General features: G+C 41.7%; 2 protein-coding genes across 5 annotated transcripts in view; one reads left to right on the top strand and one right to left on the bottom strand.

Annotated features, from left to right (window-relative positions):
- The window catches only part of INTS8 (integrator complex subunit 8), a 52430-nt gene extending 38875 nt beyond the window's left edge, over positions 1-13555 (top strand). The window contains exons 27-28 of one of the 2 annotated variants that reach the window (XM_032467903.1): positions 8884-8950; positions 13313-13555. In XM_032467903.1, the coding sequence (XP_032323794.1) occupies positions 8884-8940 (57 nt within the window). In that variant the 3' untranslated portion in view covers positions 8941-8950; positions 13313-13555. Of the gene's footprint in view, positions 1-1190; positions 1393-8883; positions 8951-13312 lie in introns of those variants that run through there. The other variant, XM_032467902.1, reaches the window with a different exon arrangement.
- CCNE2 (cyclin E2) lies at positions 1316-15055 on the bottom strand. Of its 3 annotated transcripts, none has more exons than XM_032467904.1 (12): positions 14271-14291; positions 13286-13325; positions 13095-13191; positions 12960-13016; positions 11702-11853; positions 10626-10761; positions 8497-8643; positions 7163-7258; positions 5714-5848; positions 3943-4054; positions 3265-3422; positions 1316-2832 (listed from the first exon to the last, which is right to left on the bottom strand). In XM_032467904.1, the coding sequence occupies exons 2-12, from the start codon at positions 13297-13299 to the stop codon at positions 2719-2721; spliced, it is 1218 nt and encodes a 405-aa protein (XP_032323795.1). In that variant the 5' UTR covers positions 13300-13325; positions 14271-14291; the 3' UTR covers positions 1316-2718. The 3 variants fall into 3 exon arrangements, with proteins under 3 accessions (XP_032323795.1, XP_032323796.1, XP_032323797.1); XM_032467905.1 differs by lacking the exon at positions 14271-14291 and adding an exon at positions 14534-15055 and having other exon boundaries at positions 1533-2832; XM_032467906.1 differs by lacking the exon at positions 14271-14291 and having other exon boundaries at positions 1533-2832; positions 13095-13188; positions 13286-14264.
- Positions 15056-22173: the final 7118 nt, after the last annotated feature.

Genomic DNA, 22173 nt, shown 5'->3' with positions numbered 1-22173 from the left:
ACTTCTCTTGACTGTGCCCCCACCTCCTGCTCACCCCTCCTCTGCCAAGTTTCTTGAAGCTCTTCGACCCAGTGCAGTTTGACCTCTGCTGTCCCCACTCACTAACTGCTCTCAAGGGTCACCAAATGCCAAAGCCAGTGGATCCTTTCCAGCCTTGATCCTACTGTTTATATCTCCTCCTTGCTTGAAATTCTTTATTCCTTTGACTTCCGTGGTGTCGTTTTCACTCGGCTCTTTTCTCTGACTCTTCTGCCTTTTCTTCTTCATGGCTATTTATTTCCCTCTGTCTACCCCTTAAACTTGCTTTTCCCAAGAAGTTAGTCCTTGGGTGTTTTCTGATTGCCCTGCATTCTCCCTGGGTAACCTCAGCCATTCCTGGTTTTGAGTGCTGCCCACCTAGGGTGTGTCACTTCTCTCAAGTATCTGGCCCCTTTTCCAGGTTCTGACTTACACTTTGGACTTTTATAGCCACTTGTGTTCAGAATATTTTGTTTGAAAAACCCTTTAGTTATACCCCACCGCCAGGTTTTCCCACATGCATTCTTTCATATTGAAATGGCATCACCCAGCAATCCACCCCCAAACTAAGTGATGATCATTTCAGAATAGGATTAGCTCCCTTCAGGCTACCTATCTTAATAGTCTTTATTGTTTAAAGAAGTTTTTTTTTTCAATCTAAAGGTAATTCTAAGGTCCTAAAACATGCTCTCGTAGAATACTCCATGGTGGAATACTACTATAGATTTTTATTAGGCTGAGGTATTTCTTTTTAATCGTGAAGGAGATGGGCCACTCTGTAGTATAGTGCTGAGCAGCTAGCTGCTTTTGCACATTAAAAAACTGAAGCCCTGAAACACGGGTTTTGATTTTTCAAGTTACTTTGTAGGAGCCTTAACTGTAAAAATGTGTGAGAGTACATGTAGAGTTTATTTCCTGGTACTTTTAGTCAGATAAACAACATGAATTTACTTAGTGTTACTCAAAATAATTCCATAAATTGTGGTTCAGCAACTGAGCTTTGCTTTGAACGGCTCTGGTCCGTTTTTGTTAATTTCTTCCACACCTCTTAGCATTTACAGTTAGAGGTTCAGTTTATCATTGTTAGCATGCAGGTCGTTTTATATTATGTATACTAGCAAGACTTCATTTTTGACCAGACCTCTGATAACATCACTTTTCTCTTCTGGAAGATCAAAGCCATCGGCCAGACAGAATTGAACGCAAGCAACCCAGAAGAAGTGTTACAGCTGGCAGCACAGAGAAGGAAAAAAAAGTTTCTCCAAGCAATGGCAAAACTTTACTTTTAAGCAGTTAGTTAAAATTTAACTTTTATTTTTTAAACAATGGGCTAAAAATAAACAGTATTAAAAGATTAAGTTTATATAATACATATATACATATTTAGTGGTGTTTTCTTTTCAGATAAAATACTGAAACATTAGTTTAAAAACAAAAACTATACAGAAGACTTCATACCAAAACAATAGCTTAAATTTATAATTTCTTCAAAGGAAGAGATTCACATGTCCAGTAACAGAATAAACTACTGATCTAGTATAATTTTTCTAATTAAATCCACTTTTGAGGCTGAAATTTCATTCTTAAAAAACTAAAACATGTATGTAGCAGTAGCTAACTATATACAGCAAGTTTCTAGGTCAAGGTTTTTTTTCCTTTTTTAATAAATAGATTTCTAGGAGTCAGTGTACATTTACTACTTTCCTACCTTGAGAAAATAGAAGTTTAGGTCAAGTGTTAAGCTTCATCACTTTGACACTGTCCTTAACTCATAATGTAGGAATTTTAAAAGGACCTTAACAGTTTTGCAAACATAAATAAAGCCTTGGTCACACTAAATTAAGATAACCCTAAGGATTTTTTTTAGAGTAATAAAGTGACTTTCTCATATAAATAGTTTGAAAGGGTACTTAAGTTTTTCACCCAAATTGTGATGTACAGAAAAGTTATTATAAAGCAACCTATATGTCAAAGCCCCAAGTAGGAGCCCCAGCATTTACCTTGTTTATAATTTCTTTGGCACTCCCACTGTTCAGAGCACAGTTTAAAACACCATGTTCACCTAAGCCTTACTGGTTAAACATGTTATGGCAAGGCAAAGAAACTAGTCAGGCAGATTAAAGTTCACCATTTTAAAAAATTCAAGTTTCATAATAGCTTGCTACAGCACCTATAGGTAAATTAGTCACCTTATTACAAAACTAAACCTTTGTAAACAAGTTTAAATTTTATTTTCAAGAACCAAATTGCACTATCAAGAGTTTATAAATTTTGAGAATCTAAAAACTAGATTCAAAGTACTGTATCACTTAATGTACCCTTTAAGGTAGCACTTAGCTAGTCGAAAACTCCAATAATAAAATTCCTAGTTTATTAAGATAAACACAGTAAAGTAACACTGGGTCAAAAAAATGGTTACGGCGTGGATCACGGCTGGCTTCTGTCCAGTCAACATTGGGAATGAAGTCGCCCTTGTAAACAAGTCCTGCTGTCTCTTTAAACAGCTGACATAAGAATTAAATGAATTTCTTCCTTGGTGCCAATTTTAAGTGGTTTTAAAATCAAAGAATGGCAGTGACACTTCTGAATTGGCTAGGACAGTCACGGCACTGTTTTCCTGTAAAACTTAAGTAGTTCAGTTCTATGAAATTCTGTACATTACTTCATCAGTTCCCACTTGTGTGCTTATTACTTGCTCCTTTAGTGTTTTCCTGGTGGCTTTTCAGTGCTCTTCGGTGGTGTCATAATACCTCCATTGCACACTGGTGACAACTGTCCCCCCTTTCTGAAGGTGTTCACATAATTTACTTCATCCTGTAATGTGAAAAAATTACGCAGAGATTAACAGCTAAGATAAAGCACTGATGTGGTAAAGCAGAGTCCACCCAGACTTGTGTGTGCTAGTTTGAAACAACGGAGGCCTGATGTGACGGTCTCGTTCTGCCTTTACAACAGTGACTAAGTCGTGTTCTAGAGGTTCAACAACATGGACTGCCTGCGACTCATATTTTAAAGACTCTCAACGTGGGCTACTGAGATTGTTCTTGGGACACTTCACAGATCTTGCTTTGACTTCAAAGTTATTTTATTAGCTTTTCTGCATTTTGAAATCAGTATGCTCATTAGAACTTTCTGTCCCCTTACCATCTTGTATAACTGCCTGAAATATTATTCCATAATATCCTTACTGTCAGCTTCAGTGACTTGCCAAATAGTAAGACAAAAAAGTTCTACAAAAAAACATACCAGCATAGTCAGGTAATTTGTGTGTGTCTGTATATTGTGTCTGTCTTCCATAGAAATCTTCTTAAAAATCTTTAGCTTCACTGGGCTAGTACTTTTTACTACGCTGACAAAAGGCTCCATCCATTCTACACATTCAGAAATGCTGTCCCACTCCAAACCTAGAGAAAGAAAAGATAGAAAAATGTGACGGTTACGTCAGAAACTAACATAATGCCTAATGTATTTGCTCTTACTTCAAAATTCAAAGTTAATTTAAAATTCATGTAAAAAGGAAACCAAAACAAACATCAACAAAAATGAACAAATTTAGCAAGTCAAAACAGATGATCACTCTCAAACTATGTTTATAATGTGACTATTTTGAGGGAGAAAGACTTAGAGCTTCTTAGCCAGTACCTGCTACACAGGAAATTGAAATTGTCAAAACCCAAGGAATTCTTAAAGCAGAGTTATAGTCATGTTGACCAACTTCAAGTGGGTTTAAATTCCACTTGACCTTATTTTTTGTTTGTGGATATACGCTGAAGATTAGACAGTACTTCTAGCAGAAGGGAAGTAATCACTAAGCTGCTAAATTTTTAACTTTAAAATTTTAAATTCTTGTTTAGCAGGATGCTAAGTTCATAAATAGTCCCTTTAAAAGTTGTGAACAGGTAAGAAGATGATAGAGTGTCTTACCTGAGGCTTTCTTAACCACTTCAATAGAGGTAAAATGGCACAAGGCAGCAGCAGCCAGTATTCTGTACTGGAACTCTAATGAATCGATGGCTAGAATACACAGATCTAAAAGCTAACAGGGGAAAGTGTCAGTACCTAGGAGAAGGATGAGTACTACGTGTCGCTACTGAACATCAATTAATATTTTAGAGTGCTTAAGATGTGGACTATATGGCAAGGACTGCTAGAACTACAGGGATCCAGAGAGAAATAAGCCACCACCCTGACGGAAGTCGAGTCTTGGGACCGTAGGTGAGGAAGAAGAGAGGAGGACTGTTAGCATGTAGTGTGATGTGTACTATTAGCAGGGGAACCTGATCCAGAATCTGAAAGTCAGGGAAGACTTCTGCTTAAATGAGTCTTAAAAGACAAGGTACCCAGGAATACTGGGGAGTGTAGAGTTTGTTCTGGTTATAAGAAACAATTTGCAAAGATAAATGAGAAGGTATCCCTTGGAACTCAAGTAGTTAAGAACACAAAGTAAAAAAATACAAAATAAGGAATACCTTTCCTTCATTCTTTATTTAAAAAAAAAAGGCATGGCCTAGGTTAGATCATAAAGGGTCTTTAAGAAGTCAGAACTTTATAGTTCTGATTATTGAAATTACTGGAAGATTTTAAATCAGGAAAGTGACATTTTAAGAACAATCCCTTTGGCTACAGTGCAGCAGAAACACAAGAAGGGAACATGTTCTAAACAGATTAGTTAAGAGGCAGTATGATCCATGCAGTAAGAGAGCTGGTCAATGAGCAATGGAATCAGGTAAAGGGGTTAGACTTCAGGGACACCTGTCCAGTGGAGTAAACCTTCAATTAGTTTTGTCCCCATTGGTTCAGAAGATAGAAACACAAGTGGAGTCAGAAAGGAATTATTACTATTACATAGCCCTAGAAACTTTCTACATTGTTCATCATCTCGGCAAGGGTTTGCCCTATCAAGAGGGTAAAGCTGTCTATGATGATCTGGGATACCAGGAAATCTGACGGAAAAAATCAGTAAGCCTTCATTAGAAAGTTCTACAAAATGAACCAATTCCAATATATTTACTGGTTATCCAGTGTTCATAATGTGTTTACTAGATGTTTTTAAAACAAGTTGAATTTCAATCTATGCGACTTAAAACCCACCCAGAGCACCACAAGTTCTTCAGTTCCACGTGTGAGGTTTTCACCTCCCACACGGAATGGAGATGCTCTTCACCTACATGTGGTGCTTAGAGCAGCCGTAAGAGCCTACTTAGGAGAAGCAGGCAGGAGAGAATGGCACGTTCCTCCATTAACTATTAGTTACTTTCTTAGAATATTTGTTACGTACTGGCCTTGAAAGGTTTAATTTGAACTTAAGTTTTAAAAACATGTTATAACTGAAGTAATTTAAAGTTTAATATATAAAATAGATTCCCTGTGTATTCAAATACAAGAGAGTCAGATAATCATACAGAATAATTTTATTCCACTATAAAGCCTAGAACAGCTGGCTGAAAAATACCTTTCCCCATTTTGTATCAAAAAGAGTTACTTAACTCTGTTTTGTATTCCTAAAGGATGAGAAGCAAGCTAGCAATGTAAATGCTGGGGACAGAGTTTTATGCATCAGAAGTTTCGTTCTACTCGGAGTGAATTCTTTTCAGTGTGCTGTCATTTTGTAGTACAGCCTACTTAACACTATAAATACACTAAACAAAGCCTGTAATTAATAACATTAGCATATACTCAATAAAAATATCAATACCTGAGCTATCTGAATGAACTTTTCCTGAGAATACTGAGGTAGAAGAACTTTAGGAGCATCTTTAAGAGCATCAACTTGGAGGAAGAGGTTTAGCCAGGAGATGACTGTTACAGGACCGAGTTCCCATTTTAAAGCCTGTTAATGAAATCAAGATGTGTGTTAATAAATGTAGGTGTATATATATATATATATATATATATATACACCATATTCTATAGCTTCTTTCTTAGTCACTTAAGAGACTTTCTGCTTTAAGCTTATTTCTTCCTATTTTAGTAAAAATATTTATAGGTATCTCACAATCTAAAGCTGCTTGTGTTTTAATCTATCATTGATACAGACCCCTTTATTATCTAGTTGTCTTTACTTAAAAAGTTCACTGGACCTATTATTCATTCCTACTTTTCTCATTTCTTGCAGGCCCTAGTCTTCCAAATCTGTTCTCTACTTTTTTGAAACTGTCCTTTGAATTTTACTGAATGATTCCACAGCCAATCCCATTCAGTTCCTCCGTAAACTGATTCTGTACGTTTTCTTACTTTCCGTGATCTCTAACGGCTTCTGCTCAAAATGTAAAAGTTAAAAAAAGGGACAAATCCTAATTTATGATACCATTCCCTCCATGAAGCCCTGGGACTTTTCCATTTATAGGAAGTCTGAAATAATCAGGAGAGGACAGAGTCTTAACGCCTGTAGGACCACCTAGAGGACTCCATCTTCCTTTTACACATGCTTCCTCTTTACACTATACTTCAAGCCTGAATCTGAATAACTTCGTTACAATAATATCAGCATGCCAACAAGATCCCATTCTACAGAGCTATCAACCTGAATGTTTATAGTTTGTAAACAATTCATAACAAAATTTTAATTTATATTAAATATATTAATTTATAGAAAACTTGTAAGTGAAAGTCATATTGATTGTGTTTTCTTGTATGTCCTATTTATAAAACCATGATGTCCGAATTTCATAACATACTTTCTGGTAGCTAACATTCACCCTGTAATCTCTAATTCAAAGCCCAATTAAACACCTTTATGCTTCTCTCCTCCACTCTTATATTAATAGCCCATTCCATGCATACAGAAAAGAAAAAAAGGCAATGAAATAATTCTCATTCTCTGTCTACTGGAAGAAGTGGAAAAACAGAATTAAGAGTTGAGAATCATTGTTGGAATTTATTTATATACACATGCTTTGCTAATTACCTATATATTTGGAAAATATCCTTAAACACTTTTAAATAAAGAAATAATATTCTCAATATAGGGAACATGAAAGGTACAGAAAAATAGAGCTTACAGGTTAAGCAAATTCCCCTCCCATCTTAGAAGTGGATCCTAAAATTAAAACCTCAGTTTTGACTACTTACTTTGTAGTCTTTGAGATTTAATAATAAGTTATTAAATTGCAACTAGAAATAATGAAGATATAATTATTATTACCTTTAAAATAATGAGTTCCATCCTTAAGATATCCTCTTCACTGCAAGCTCCATCAGTGACATAAGCAAACTCTTGGAGCTTAGGAGCATAGATTTCCTTTAAAATGGATTTTTAAAATTAATATCAAGCACAGTTTAGAGTGAGATTAAAGCAAAAGAATTCTATACAAACCACATACAGACTTCATTTTAAAAGGACAGCTCAAATGATTATAAATCTTAGTAAAATAATTCTGTGGTAGCCAAGGCAACATTACATTAAAAGATATTTTTCATTTCTAGGTATCTAAATTAGCCCACTATATTGATTGAAACTTATTTTCATAGATCTTGAATCATTGTTAATAAACAATTAAGAGTATTTTAACCAGTCATTTCAGTGACTGATTAAAACAAAAAGCCAAATTTGTTTTAGGATTGCCTAATATATCAATCAGACCAAAACAAGGCACTCAACAAATAAGGTCTAGAAACTGAAAACACTTCCTTTACCCTAGTACAAAAGCATGGTAATCAAAAAATAATTTTTGCAGTTTGTTTGATGACATGTCTGTCTCAGCAGTTCAGAGAGGAACAGCTAGAATGATGAGAGGAGAAGGAGAGAAGTCAGCCATAGATGAGAACAGGCTAATGGTCAAGGTTTCAGTCTAGAAAGATACCTGAAATACACTGTGATTTCAGGTAAGGATACACTGAATACAAACACTCATCAGATGTGGCAGAACTTGGGGACAGTCCTTAAATGTGGGAGAGAAGAAAAATACACTTAAGGAAATTAGTGCATGATTCACATAACCTCTCCTACCCTCAAAATGATACAGGCTTCAAAAATTTCAGATGAAGGTACTAATTCAGTATGGGCTCAATCTAAGAAAAGTAGCCTGAGATCGTGTGAAGGAAAATCTAAGGCAGGAGAGGAGTCTCCTTCTACCCTGGCATCACCATCAGAAAGGCTGGATACAGACCGTTATTCCAACCCGGCGTAGTAGCACTTACTGCATTTGAGTGGTTGCTTAGGTTTCAGAGACCATTCTATTGAATCCAAGTGTCGTAATTATGAGATTAGAGACTGCATCCATTATTTTGTTTGTCACAATGAGCCAGGGAACATGTCACCTAGATACCAATTCCAGAATCCAACCAGAGACTTACAATAGGCTCAGATACTGAGAAGGGAACCATGATATTTAGCCTTCCATCCAAATCATAATGTTCAGAAAATGTACTGAAAAAAACCTCATCTTTCCTAAGGAGCAGCATATCAAATTGATACACAGTATTCTCTGGGGTTAAAAAAAAGTTTGGGGTAAATATGGATAAACTTCGAGAACTTACCTCAAGTTTGGAAGCAATGAATAATGAGGTAATTCCAATGAGTTGAAGCATATTTTTATTTATATCCTTTTGGGTCAACATGAATCTATCAAAAAAGTCTTGAGCAAGATAAAACGTTTCCCTATGAAGTGTGTATACTTCACATACCTAGAGAAGAATCCAAACATTTAAATATTATTCCAAGAATTTCACCGTATTAGAAAGTTATCTCTTAGCATATCTGACTTCAGAACACTTTTAAGCCCAACTTTGCTTCTTTCTAGGATATCAAAACTAAGGTGAGGGGAAAACCTAACATATGCTAATAGGATAAATGTATCACTGTCCTCGTTTACTCTTACTAGTTTTATAGTTTTTTTCACATGGACTTAATGTGTTTATTCCCAGATACATTTACTGACTATGGATGACAACTTTTTTTTCCTATTTCCTGATTTTTATTGATGATAAATGGGTAAGTTTTCATGTTTATTAATAGTACCAACAGATTCTCTTCATCATTCTCGAGATACATTTAACTACAAAATGACAACTCTGCTCCTTTCAATGTTTCTGTTTCATTTATTTTTCATGTTTTACTGCTCCAGCTAAGAATTATAGAAGAAACTGAATGAATAATATTGATGATAGACAAAAATTTTCTTATCCCTTGTTTCTGACTGCAGTGAGAATTCCTCTAGTGTTTCATGATTGTTATTCATAATAAGGGGAATCTCTCATTTCCACACTTAATATAGGGAATGCTTTTAATGCCCAAAACAACTTCCTGAAGAAGAGGCCACTACTCCATTTTGGAGGAAGCAGAGGGACAGACATACATGAATCTCTAATAAACACTTAACATGTTGAGGAAATCTATTCCTAGTTTCTTACATATTTCAAAATCATGACTAGATACTGAATTCCAAAAAATATCACATTTTGATATATAAACTTATGATTTTTCTCCTTTATACTATTAAGATAATAGATTTCCAAATATTGAACCATCTGTGCATTCCTAGACTGAAAGACTATATTAAGACAAAATTGAGTTTAATGCTCTACTGGATTTATTACATTCTATATGGTTTTGCATATATAATCATATATTTAAGGGAAAATAGGGATAAATTTGAAAGACAACCACTGAATAAAAATCAATGTGACATAAAATGGAAAAATAAAATAAAATCAACATAATTGTGTTTAAACTGCATCCATGATCTTTAGATACACAGAAAAAGTCAAAACCCAACTACCTTCTTGTACACATATGACTGAAAAATCTTCCCTTCTAGTCAGAAAAAGGAATAAGCACAAGAGGACATTTTGTGGTCTTAAGAACTTCTCTGATACCTTCTGAGAGCTATTTTGCCATGTGTTACTCCACCAAAAATCCTGTGGTATTTCTCCCTTAGAATTCACCGTCTCTATCCATATTAAAGACAGGGAAACTACAGAGCAAGTATCCAAGGACTGGAGGAAAATCAGTTTGTCATCAGTACAAGTAATCATTTTCTCAATAATAATTTTAGAGACTCTTAGAATTATTATCCAGAGAAAGGGAACGGGCCTAAACAAGAGAAAATTCTGGCACAGATCTTAAGGGATTCTGGATCACTGTTATTCCTTTAGATTAATGGTCCAGTGTATTTCTGAAAGGAATAGAGAGATATGATAATAAAATGCAGCTACATGGAGCCAAGATGCTGGAGGGCTTAGGGCTTCTGGATATTCAAAGCCTCCTTATTGTTTAGGACACAGAAGTTAGGATTCCAAATCATAATTTGATTTTGGTGCTAAAGAAAGGACCTCTGAGAGTCCTGAAGCCTAGTCCTGGTTCTTCACTTTGTATAGCAAAATTCAAAACCTCGTCAACTATATATTTAGTTCATCTTGAAGTATCCTTGGCATCTACAACAGTGCCTAGTACACTGCAGTACTCAGACACCAGAGTTTGGGTTGTATGGGTCTACTTGTATAGACAGTCATTTTCCATTTTGGTGTCATCAACTACAGTAAGTAGCCCTACTAAAACAGCTTCTGGCAGTAGATGATATACCCTGAGGGCACAAGAAAAGCATATTCACGTCTAGACATTTTCCCATCACCCAGAGGAAAAAGAAATTTGTATTCCTGGAACCTACCTCTAAAAGCCAGTCTAGAAGTATTGACCTCATCTGTGGTTCCAAGTCAGAATGCAGAACTTCAAAATGTTTGTCATGAACATATCTGGTCTCTTTATTTAACATGTTTAGCCAAACATCCTTTGAACATCCCCAGCTATGGAAAGAGGGAAAAAGAATTAAGTGATCTTCATAATATACAAGCTACCTGTTTCACACAGAGTAAACTTAACTTTCAAATGTTGATATCCAATTTTCAATTAGAATTTGGAAGGAAAAGCTCTTAAATTAGGAAAAACTGCTACCTTAACTTGTAAAAATCATTTCTTTGGAATGAAATTATACAGCAAGAACTTGAACTATGATAATCTAAACTGATAGATTCCAAGAGTACCTTCTGGTCCTCATTTATTTACAATTTACAAAGGCTCCTGTTTAAGATAACCATGTTTTCTCAAGAGCAATACTAAAAATGTAAATATTTAAAGCATATGATCCCAGGAGAGACAGTCTCAATCACCTCCAAACTGATCATCAATACACTACAAGCTGGGGGGGCAGGGGTAAGTAGGAGAGTACAGAGAAGGGGAAGGTTGGTGAATTTAAATGTCTGTGAGTCCGTTAATTTGCTTATTAAAGCCAAATATAAATTACTACACTACACGTTTTATTTAAGCTGTACCTCTTAGTCATTCATTAGCTAGAAAAAAGAATTAAGTACAGACTTTAGTTAAGCTTGGTGAGAAATAAAAAGAGACGATATATCAAGTGAAAATGCTGTACATGTTAAAATACATTTTAACAATTTAGATAAATTATTTAGACTCCATTAAAAAGGTGATTCAGTTCTTCTGATAAGGCTTACAGTACTCAGCAGGAGAATGAAAATCTTTACAAAAGCAATGTTTTAAATATCTATATCATTCTCAAATAACACTACTCTCAGATAAAATATATGCTTAAACACTAGGAAAACAAAAAAACAATTTTTTTAACAAATTTTTCTATCTTAAAGGCAAAAAAACCTCAAAATAGCACCATATATTACATCAGTACGATTTTAATATTTGACATTAAATTACTGAAAATGTTCTTACCTTAAATCAGGCAGAGGTGAAGGATTAATAAAAAGATTTTTAAATCTGTAATTTGTAAATCTGGAGAAGTCACTTGTTCCTAGTTCTTTGTGGGGTGTTTCAATGATAATGCAAGGACTAATCCCCCCAGATAATACAGGTGGCCAACAATTCTGTCATAAAAAAAAAAAAGAACATCTTTGTGCAATAGGAAACCAGCTTTTGTCTTGGATCATTCATAAATGAAAGCTAATACTTCTCAACAATCTATAGTTTTCCCCAAACACCATCATTAGCTAACACTGCTGATGATCTAGCTAATTTAAGTTGCACTCATATTTTATTTTTATTTTTTTGGTGGGGGGAGGTAATTAGGTCTATTTATTTTCAGAGGAGGTCCTGGGGATTGAACCCAGGACCTTGTGCATGCTAAGCATGTGCTCTACCACTTGAGCTACACCCTCCCCTATAAGTTGCATATTTTATAAATAAGCCATATATACCTCATATCAATCTGCATAATGCATTAGTAACAGGTAGGATGTTTGTTTAGACAACAAAATACAATTCTGGAAATACAAGACATTAGGTATTGAGGGAGAAGAGAAATAACAAAATGCATCTGCGGTCAAAGACTAATCAATTCCAAGGTTATAAAATTCTCGTAGCTATATTAGCCAGGGCACCTTGTTTTATAGGAAACTACGTCCCCTGCCCTCCTCCCATTAAAGCCTGTTCCAGTACTTTAGAACACATGAAGGCAAAGCCTTAAAAGTGGAATCAAGTGGAATCAATTACTTAAATACTTAAAGGACCCTTTCCCCAGTCAGTGCTGGTTGCAAAGAGACCCACTGTCTCTGAAGTGTTTTCTGTACAACACACAGGAAGAAAAGGTAGCAAAAGGCTGGGTGTCAGTCTGTCAGTGACCTCGCATCCTATTTATGCCCCAAGGAGCAGCTATGAGGACCCTCCACTACAGTCAGAGAGGGAACAAAGAGCAGAACATTGGGCAGATTAAGGCGGGCCCTGGTGCACCAGGGAGCTCCAAGAGGGAGGGATTTACAAAGAGGAACCAGCTGCTTCAAGGCAAAGTTACTCTGCAGCTGCAGTAGGATTCAGGGACATAAAAACCACCCAAAGATAAGTGCTTTCCTGCTGACCTCCGGGGCATTAAAAGTAAAAGTGTCAGAGAAATCTTCGTATTGCAAAGCAGTAACGCAATTCTATTCTTTTTCGTCATGCATTTGTTTCCCCCACACCCAGCCCAATTCTGCATTACCCTAATTTCATACTGATGTTTCTTGGTGACCTTCTCCTCTTTTCTTTTTCTGACATCCTGGAAAATAAAAAAAAGACCATTGTTAAACTAAGGTCCCAGTAAGGAATTTCCTCCCTCTTCCCCCTTTTAACTCACCTGGGCTGTTTTTCTCTTCTTGGCCTGAATTATCTGGGCTTCTTGGGGGGAATCCGTCTGGCTGGGCTGGGGCTGCTGTTTAGCTTGTAAACGGCTACTATAGTGAGTTTTTAAAAAGGAAGTTTAATTAGTAAAGCGTTTCAAAGGCAGCAGCTAACTTTGAAACATATCTCCAAGACAAATAATGTTACCTGCGTCTTGACATTCTCTTCTTTCAGGTGTGTGAAATCTCTGGAGGTGAGAGAGGAAAAAAAAAAAAACAACGACCAAAAAACAGAGTCAAATACATTGTCATCCAAACTCTCCAAGTGCCAGTTAGACGCTGATTCCGAGGTTGCAACTAAGTTCCGCAGGAGATGGCCTGAGCCATTTTACCATGCTGTCTTCTCCACTGTATTAGTTACCCATGATTTTGGACTCATGCTTGTATTTCCTCAAGTGAATGTACAGCCGGGACGAGAGTGTCTTCAAAATTTTGCAAAGCGCCCCGAACGCGGAGGGAGGCAGATGGGTCTTTTTTGCGTCCTGCACCCTCTCCCCCGCACAGCTCGAGTGGGGCTTGGGCCGCGCCCCCACTCCCTCCTCCCATCCTGGACGGGCCCGGGGAGGGGGTTGTGGAGGCGAAACGCTGTGGAGATGCCAGTTCCGCGCCAATTTGGAGAGCGGCGGTGGCGGGGAAGCAGAGGGCGGAGGGAACTTGTGTCATGTCCTTCAGTCTCCTTTCCCTCCTTCTCAGCCTCACCCGACCCTGCTCATCTCTTGGAGGGGCACCGGGACCCCGACTCCAGATGGGGGATGGGAGTGAAGGAAAGGGAGGTCAATTAGGAAAAGGGGAAACTGGGATGCTCCGGGAACGTTCCTTCCTGTGAAGGGGACCCAGACCTCCATCCTCTCTCCTGAGGGATAGCTCCCCAAATGGGAGTGGCAGAGAGAAGCCCCTAGAATGAGGGGCTTTCCCGTGGCCCCCCACTGAGGGGCTACCCTCCATCTGCCGCCGCTTCCCAGGCCCCCTGCCAAGGGTCCTGACAGGGACGGAACGCGGGGACCCATCGCCCCCAGCCGCCTAGTCCTCAGCCCTCCCATTTTTCTTCCCCCAGGTTCCCGCCTGAGGGGCGGATCGGCCCAGTGTGGCTTTCTTTCCTCCCGCAACCCGCCCCATACCCAGCACCTCCTCACCGCCAGACCCGCTACCGCTCGGCTCTCAGCTGGCGCCGGCGCCAACCCAATATATAGGCCGGGCCAGGCCCGCCCCGCACGCATGCGCCTCAGACTGACACCTCCGGACAGCGCGCTCCCCTCCCCCGCGCCCGCCAGCCCGGCCGCAGGCCCGAGAGTTGATCCCTGCGCCAGGGCCGCGCCCGCCCACCTCGAGGGGCTGCAGGGCCGGCTGGCCTGCGCCCTTGGCCGACGGTCACCTGCACTCACTCCCCTTCACCTGCCTGTGCGGCCCGGTGGCGGGAGGGAGTCTCTCAGAGGCTCCTCCTCCACAGCCCGGCTCCCCGCCTCTCGGCTTCCGCATCTCCCGCCAGTACGTCCCTGTCCCCTCCCTCTCTCAACTCTCGGATCCCAGGGGTGTCAGGCCGCGGCCGGGCCCCAGCATACGGCCAGGTGGAGACAGTTTGGGCGAGCACAGAGTGGCCAGGAAGTGGCCATCCTGTGGCGCACTCTGGTAGTCCCGCCAAGGCCTCCAGGAACCCGGGTTTTCCTAGGAAACGCGGGGACCAGCAGGGCCCGCCCCTGCGGGAGGAGCGCAGCGTTGACTGGCGAGCTGGCCAATGGGCGGCGAGGACGGCAGCACAACGTGGAGCGGCTGCAGAATGTAAACACAGCCGGGCGCGCGGCGGGCCACGTGTGCCCCGACTGCCACCCGCCGGCCGCCGGGACCACCGGGGACCAGCTGTGGCACCCCAGGGCAGCCAGGCTCAGAGATGCCTGTCTTGCACTTAGCTCCAGCCCGCCGGCCGAGGTATGTATCAACCATGTTTTCCAGCTCCCTGCTCCGCGGACCGTGTTACCCTTCCCGTGGGTGAGTCACTCCGCGCCTCGCCGCCCGGCCCGTGCCTGGCGGCTTCCCACTCAGTAGTCCCGACGCAGGAAACGCTTGCGCCAAGCCGCACGCTCCCTCCATCTCCTCTCAACCTCCAGTTCTGGGGACCTCAAGGGTAAACACCTCTCCCGAGCAGTGCCGGGGGTGACACTACCCCTTCCCCAAGAGAACAGTGGCTGTCGGGAGCCGCGCCGGGCGTGGAGAACTGTTCCACCACGTGCAGGCCCCGGGCCCGCCAACCGCGCCCCGCCCAGCCGCCGCACCCGCCGCCGCCGCCAGCGCGCCCTGCAGAGCCCGCGCGAGCCGCCCGCGCGGGAGGGAGCGCCCGCCTCCGAGCTATAATGGGAGGAGGCGGTCCGACGCATTTCTCTCTCTTTACCCCATGTCTAAATTTAGGATTCCCTCGCTGCTTCTACTAAAATCCTGCTCCAGCGCGCCCCAAGATCGGACGTCTCCAAGTAGGACATGCGGTTGATAGTCCGCAAACTGGGTTTGCGGCGGGAGCAAGTGGGGCGGGGGACGCCGGCAGGAACAAAGACCCCCGGGGTAGAGGAGCCGCGCGAAGGCTGCCTTGAACCCGCCGCAGCTCGGGCCAGGCGCGGGCCGGCCGTGCTGGTCTCTCTGCCCTGGCCCGAGCGAGCGGCTGGGAGAGCCCGAGGAGACGCGGCTGCCCGCGCCTGCCCGGCACCGCGGCCCAGGCGGGAGCCCTTCCCGAGATGCACCAGGCGGCGGCGGGGAGGACAGTCCCGGGGTCCCCGCCCCGCGCCTTTTGTGCCGCGTCGCCGGTGTGAGCCTAGGAATAACCAGCGCTCTTCCGGGCTTTTTCGATTCTGACCACAGTCTCGTGACGCCGGCAAAGTAATTGTTTTTCTCCCAAATTTACGCATGAGGAAGTAAAAAGCTTGCCTAAGGTGACCTGGAATCAGAAGAGCCCCAGAATCTTGTCAGTCCAAGAAACTTCATACCATTTATGATGCTTATGATGGCTTTCTTGTTGGGGGGTGGGGGTTGCCTCCTTTTTGCAGTCACCTCAAAACGTTGTGCTGTTCAGCTGTAAAGCTTAGAGAGCTAACAGCGTGATGATAAGAAATGGGAGGTCTTCCAGCAAGCCCAGAACCGAAGCAAAACTGGTGGCAGTCATGAGTGAATTTGATAGTTAAAATAAGCTGAAAACCAGTCTTAGGACATTGACGCCTAGCACTGGGCTAACTAGTAAATTACTTGTAAACTTTGGGCAATGCCCTGGACTTTGAAGTGAACAGAGTGCAATCCTAGTAAAGGAAAATTTAGAAAGAATCTTAAGACTGCTTTGTGTGGAAACGGATAGGTTGAATTCTGCCAAATTACAAGTGTCAGGTCACTGGTTAAGGGGGACTAAAAAGAACATACGCTTACCCTTCAGAAGGACCGAGGTTTTGATCCTGCTCTACTGCAAGTTACCGAATCCTTCTGAGCGTAGGTTTCCTCTACGAAAGATAAAACAAAGCACTCATTTCAAGGGTTGTTTTACAGATTAAATTTTACCAGTTTTTTTTTTAAATTAAGTATAGTTGATTTATAGTATCATGTTAGTTTTTGGTGTATTACATAGTGATTCAGTTTTATACATATATATTTTTTCAGATTCTTTTCCATTATAGTTTATTACAAGATATTGAATACAGTTCCCTGTATTATACAGTAGGACCTTGTTTATCTATTTTATATATAGTAGCATGTATCTGTTAATCCCAAACTCCTAATTTATCCATCCCCTCCTTTCTGCATTGGTAACCATAAATTTGTTTTCTATGTGTGAGTCTGTTTCTGTTTTGTAAGTTCATTTGTATCATTTTTTTTTTTAGATTCCACATATAAGTGGTATCATACATTTGTCTTTTTCTGACTTCACTTAGTATGATAATCTCTAGGTCCATCCATATTGCTGCAAATGGCATTATTTCATTCGTTTTTATGGCTGAGTATACATACACACACACACATACATACCTCATACATACACACAGCACATCTTTATCCATTCACCTATCAATGGACATTTAGGTTACTTCTGTGTCTTGGCTGTTGTAAATAGTGCTGCTGTGAACATTGGGGTACATTTATCTTTTTGAATTAGAGTTTCCTCCAGATGTATGTCCAGGAGTGGGATTGCTGGATCATATGGTAACTCAATTTTTAGTTTTATAAGGAACCTCCATACTGTTCTCCATAGTGGCTGCACCAATTTACATTCCCACCAACAGTTGTGGGAGGGTTCCTTTTTCTCCACATCCTCTCCAGCATTTATTATTTGTGGATTTTTGATGATGGCCAGTCTGACTGGTGTGAGGTGATACCTCATTGTAGTTTGGATTTGCATTTCTTTAATAATTAGCAATGTTGAGCATCTTTTCATGCGCCTATTGGCCATCTTTATGTCCTTTTTGGAGAAATGTTTGTTTAGGTCTTCTGCCCATTTTTTGACTGGATTTTTTTCCTTTTTTTTGATACTGAGATGTATGCGCCGTTTGTATATTTTGGAAATTAAGCCCCTGTCGATCACATCATTTGCAAATATTTTTTTCTATTCCATAGGTTGTTTTTTCGTTTTCCCTACGGTTTTCTTTGCTGTGCAAAAGCTTTTAATTTTGATTAGGTCCTATTTGTTTATTTTTGCTTTTCTTTTACCTTAGGAGACTGCGCTATGAAAACATTGCTACGATTTATGTCAGAGAATGTTTTGCCTGTGTTTTCTTCTAGGACTTTTATGGCATCATGTCTTAAGTTTAAGTCTTTAAGCCATTTTGAGTTTATTTTTGTATATGATGAGGGAGTGTTCTAACTTCATTGATTTACATGCGCTGTCTGAGCACCACTTGCTAAAGAGACTGTAAAGATTACATTTTATAATAAATTGTATATAGAGTCCCTCCCTTGCATATGTACCTGTCACAGAGCAAATGCTAAGTGCTGCATCTTCGCTCTCCCATCCACCACCCCCCTTACTAGTTTATACCCATAGACATTAAGAAGTAATTTTAAGGATACTGAATAAAACAAAAAGCCGAATTATAAAATTGCTGTTTCCTAGAGTTTTGTTATTGTAGTCCTTTTGGGTACCAATTTTAAGCATCATCTTTCAATATGTTATCATTGTTTCGTATTTATGTTCATTTTTAGCTCCCTCTTCTTCTACTCATCCCAATTTTAAAATTCGTTTACTTTGAAATGTATAAAATTTCTAATAATTTTAGAAATTTTGGCTTTTTCTCCATTGTACATGCAGAATTAAAACACCATGGTAAATAAAGTATTGGCCTCTATGGTGATTTCATTTTCCAAAAAAAAGAAAGAAAAAGAAAGATTCTTAGAAACACAGGGTTGGTATTTTTTAAGGCCCAACCTACTTTTTATTTCTTGCTTCTGCACCTCTTCTGTGCCATACCTCCTCTGTGAAGCCTTCCCAAACCCCTCTCTGTGCTCTTCAGTTATGCTCACCTCCCAGGACAATAATTACCTATTAAAATGCCTTTTACCTCCAGCTAGGCCTTGGACCTTGTTTTGTTCTTTTTTTTTTTTTTTTTTTTTTTGCAGCGACTACCCAGCAGTTCAGAGGCATACAAAGCAGGACCTTGGTAAATGTTTAGTTGAATTATGGATAAGAGATCCCATTATAGAACTTTAATTCTGTAAGTTTAAAATGATGGATGGTAGAATTATTCCCGGTTAATATTAGGATTTTTAAAATCAATAAACTATTTTTAAGAAAAGTTTTAGATTTATAGACAAGTTGAGCAGGCAGAACAGAGCTTCCATATACTCCTCCACTCCACCCCGCCACCTCATACAGTTTCCCCATCACTGACATCTCACAACAGTATGCTGCATTGGTTACCATATGAACCAATGTTGATTCATTATATTATTATGATGATGCAAAATTATAATAATTATTAAAGCTTGTGCTTCGGATTTCCTTAGTCTTACCCTGATGTCTTTTTACTGCTGCAGAATACAAACATCCCATTTAGAAGTCATGTCTCCCTAAGTGTCTTCTTGGCTGTGACAGTTTCTCAGACTTTCCTTGACAGTTTTGAGGAGTACTGGTCAAGTATTCTGTAGCCTTTCTATGGGAATTTCTGTCAGTTGTTTTTCTCATGCAAGTTACAGGTTTAGAGGAAGAAGATCACAGAGGTAAAGTGTCATTTTCATCACATCATATCAAAGTACATGCTGTCGTCATGGTTTATGACCATTGATGTTGACTTTGGTCACCTGGTAGTATTTGTCAGGTTTTTTCCATTTATTTGTTTACTTGTTTGTGGAGGGTAGTAATTAGATTTATTTATTTTTTAATGGAGGCACTGGGGATTGAACCCAGGATCTCGTGCATGCTGAACACGCAGTCTCCCACCGAGCTATACCCTCCCCCAGGTTTCTTCATTTAAACTTGCCCCTCTTTACATGGTATTGACCCCTGGGATCCTCCACCACTGTGAGACAGACACTGTTACTGTCATTCCCACTTTACAGGTGAGGAAGCAGGATGCAGTTTGCCACAGTCCCAGAGTGGAGTCTGACTCTGGCTCCCCTGTGCTGTGCTGCCTCCAGTTACCATCACGTCATTTTCAAATTAATTCTTTTTCCCCCTCCGCCTTAGTTCAGGGCTCCATTCTCTCCTCAGTGCAGTCATCTCCTAACTGGTTTTCCTCGCCTGTGTTGCCCCTTCTAACCTGTCTTCCAATACGTCTTCCAAACTCTCTTTTTAAAGCCCACACATCTGCCCACACCTGCCACTGACCTGTTATGGATCACTTTCGGTTAAAGGCCAAACCCCCTAACTTAACACACAAAGCCTCTCAAACCCGGGAAATCCAGCTGGGTGCTGTTCCCCTCACCCCTGCCTTCTCACTTCCGACCACCTTTGCAGCTGCACCTCTCCTCCCTGCCTCCACGGTCTCTCCCAGCTAACTCCCAGGTATCTGTTAACATGCAAATAAACACCGGCATCTCTGGAAGGCTGCCTGCTCAGAACAAGGGAAGGCTCTCTCCTTTACTCCCCGCTCCCTCCCACCCTTGCCTCTACCATGGCCCTTCCCAGGTTGTGGGGAGCTCCTGGGGACAGGACCCTGGGGCCTGGCCGACCACAGCCCCCTTTGTGGAATGAATGGGGTGGGCAGCAGAGGTGTACTCTCTGGGGATGGCCCTCCTACCAAGAATCCAGGGAACACTCTTGAAACAGCAGGGTCGCTGCTGAGCGCTGCCCTCTAGAGGCAGAACTGGGACTCCTGTCCTCTGGGACTCCGGGAGCACCAAGGAATCTAGGCAGAGAGCGCCGGCCTCTGCGGAGCTGCCCTTGGCCACCATCTCCGAGGGGAGCCCTTGAGAAGGCCAGCATCTTAGGGGGTGAGAGCTAGAGGGCTCCCAAAAGATGGTTGGTCCAGCCTGTTCAGGGTTCATGATACTCCACAGTGTGGAGAAAGAACAGGGATAAAGGGTCGCGCTGGAAATTAAGCAGCTCTGGGTGGAGGTTGGAACAGGCAGGCAAGTGTAGGTTGCATCAGACTGCTCCGGGTCAGGCACTGCTCTTGTTAACTGCAGGGCACAGACTGTCCACAAGAGCTTACGTTCTACTGGGGTAGGGACAGACAATAACTGTGTAACAGATAACTATCATTAAGCACTAAGAAAAAGAAAAACTATTGTAACACGAGAGGGGACTACTTGAGCTACGGGGGAGGGGGAGGGGACGGACTCACAGGGGAGGTGGTATTTTATCTAGTTCATTCATTCAACAAGCAGTAGGACATAATAGGTAATGAAGTAAACAAAAGTTCCTGTCCCCTCAGAGCTTAATTCCAGCGTTGGCGGGGGTTGGGGGGGGCGTATCTCGTTTACTGGCTTTGCCCCGCCCCCCACTTCTGCAGGTGACTGAGACCGGGCTGAGCCAGGGCGTAGGGGCAGGGCTGCTGGCTCCCACCTCTGAGTCTCCTAGACGGGGCTGCCACCGTTCAGAAGAAGCTCCCCAGAGACCCCAGGGAGGAGGGTCTGGCAGGCAGCACCTCTGGCCTGCTCCGGGGTCGGCTACCCAGCTACCGCAGCCTCGCAGACGACTTCCAGGCCTGCCATCCCCACCTAGGTCCTAAATTGGGGCCTGGCTCTCCCTCCAATCCCAGTTCCAAACCCTACTTAAAACTGAGCTTTATTTTAAAATGTCTGTTCTGTTCCGCTGTTTTGGGTCTTTCCTTAGGGACTCTGACTTCACATGTGTGCAGTTTCCTTTCCCTGTCTTCCGCATCACTCCCTCTCTAATGCCGTTTATTCATCTCTGTTTTACCTTCTTCACTCTTATTTCTATTCTTTGTGTCTTCCACGGTGTCCCTTGAGTGCTGTCTCCTCTCTCGTGTTTCTTGTAATTTGGTTTTTGTTGAAATGTTTTGCATTTATTTTTCTTACACTTACTTCTAAGTCTGCCTCCAACTAGTCCTAAGCTTCCCTGGTCCCCTCCCAGCCACTGATTCCCGGGCACCCGCCCCTTCCTGCCAGGGTGCTCGTCTCTTTTTCTGAAGCTGTGCCCGTGGGTTCTCCTGGCCTCCAGTCACTTACTGGGATTTATTTCTTCCTCTCCCCGTGTTCCTGCCCCCTGCCTTCCTGGTCCTGCTCACAGCCGTTCCCACCCAGGCTGAGTCCTCTCCTGGGGTTGGATTTTCCCTGGGGATTGGTGGGAGTTGCTGGGACCTGCACCCCCGGACTCTTGTGCAATGTCTGGTCTTCCCTGTGGCACCTGGTGAACCGCACGTTATTCGCTTCCCGTGCTGATGTGGGGTGGCGCTACACACCGCATGAAATTTGTGAAGTTTCTCACTTCCTTGTTTCACTGAAGATGTAAGCCTGTAGCTGTTTCACACCTTCATTCCCATTGCTCTGAATGATTTTCAGGAGAACTGGAAAGATTCTGAACAGAGCTGTCACCACGTACCCATCAGGCTGGCCTAGGGTCCTCAGCCAGCCAGTCGAAGCCCTCCACAGTCTGGCCTCAGGTTCTCTCCCTGC

Source organism: Camelus ferus, chromosome 25 (genome assembly GCF_009834535.1).
Source record: "Camelus ferus isolate YT-003-E chromosome 25, BCGSAC_Cfer_1.0, whole genome shotgun sequence".
NCBI lineage: Eukaryota > Metazoa > Chordata > Mammalia > Artiodactyla > Camelidae > Camelus > Camelus ferus.
This window is presented reverse-complemented; position numbering and strand designations above follow the sequence as displayed.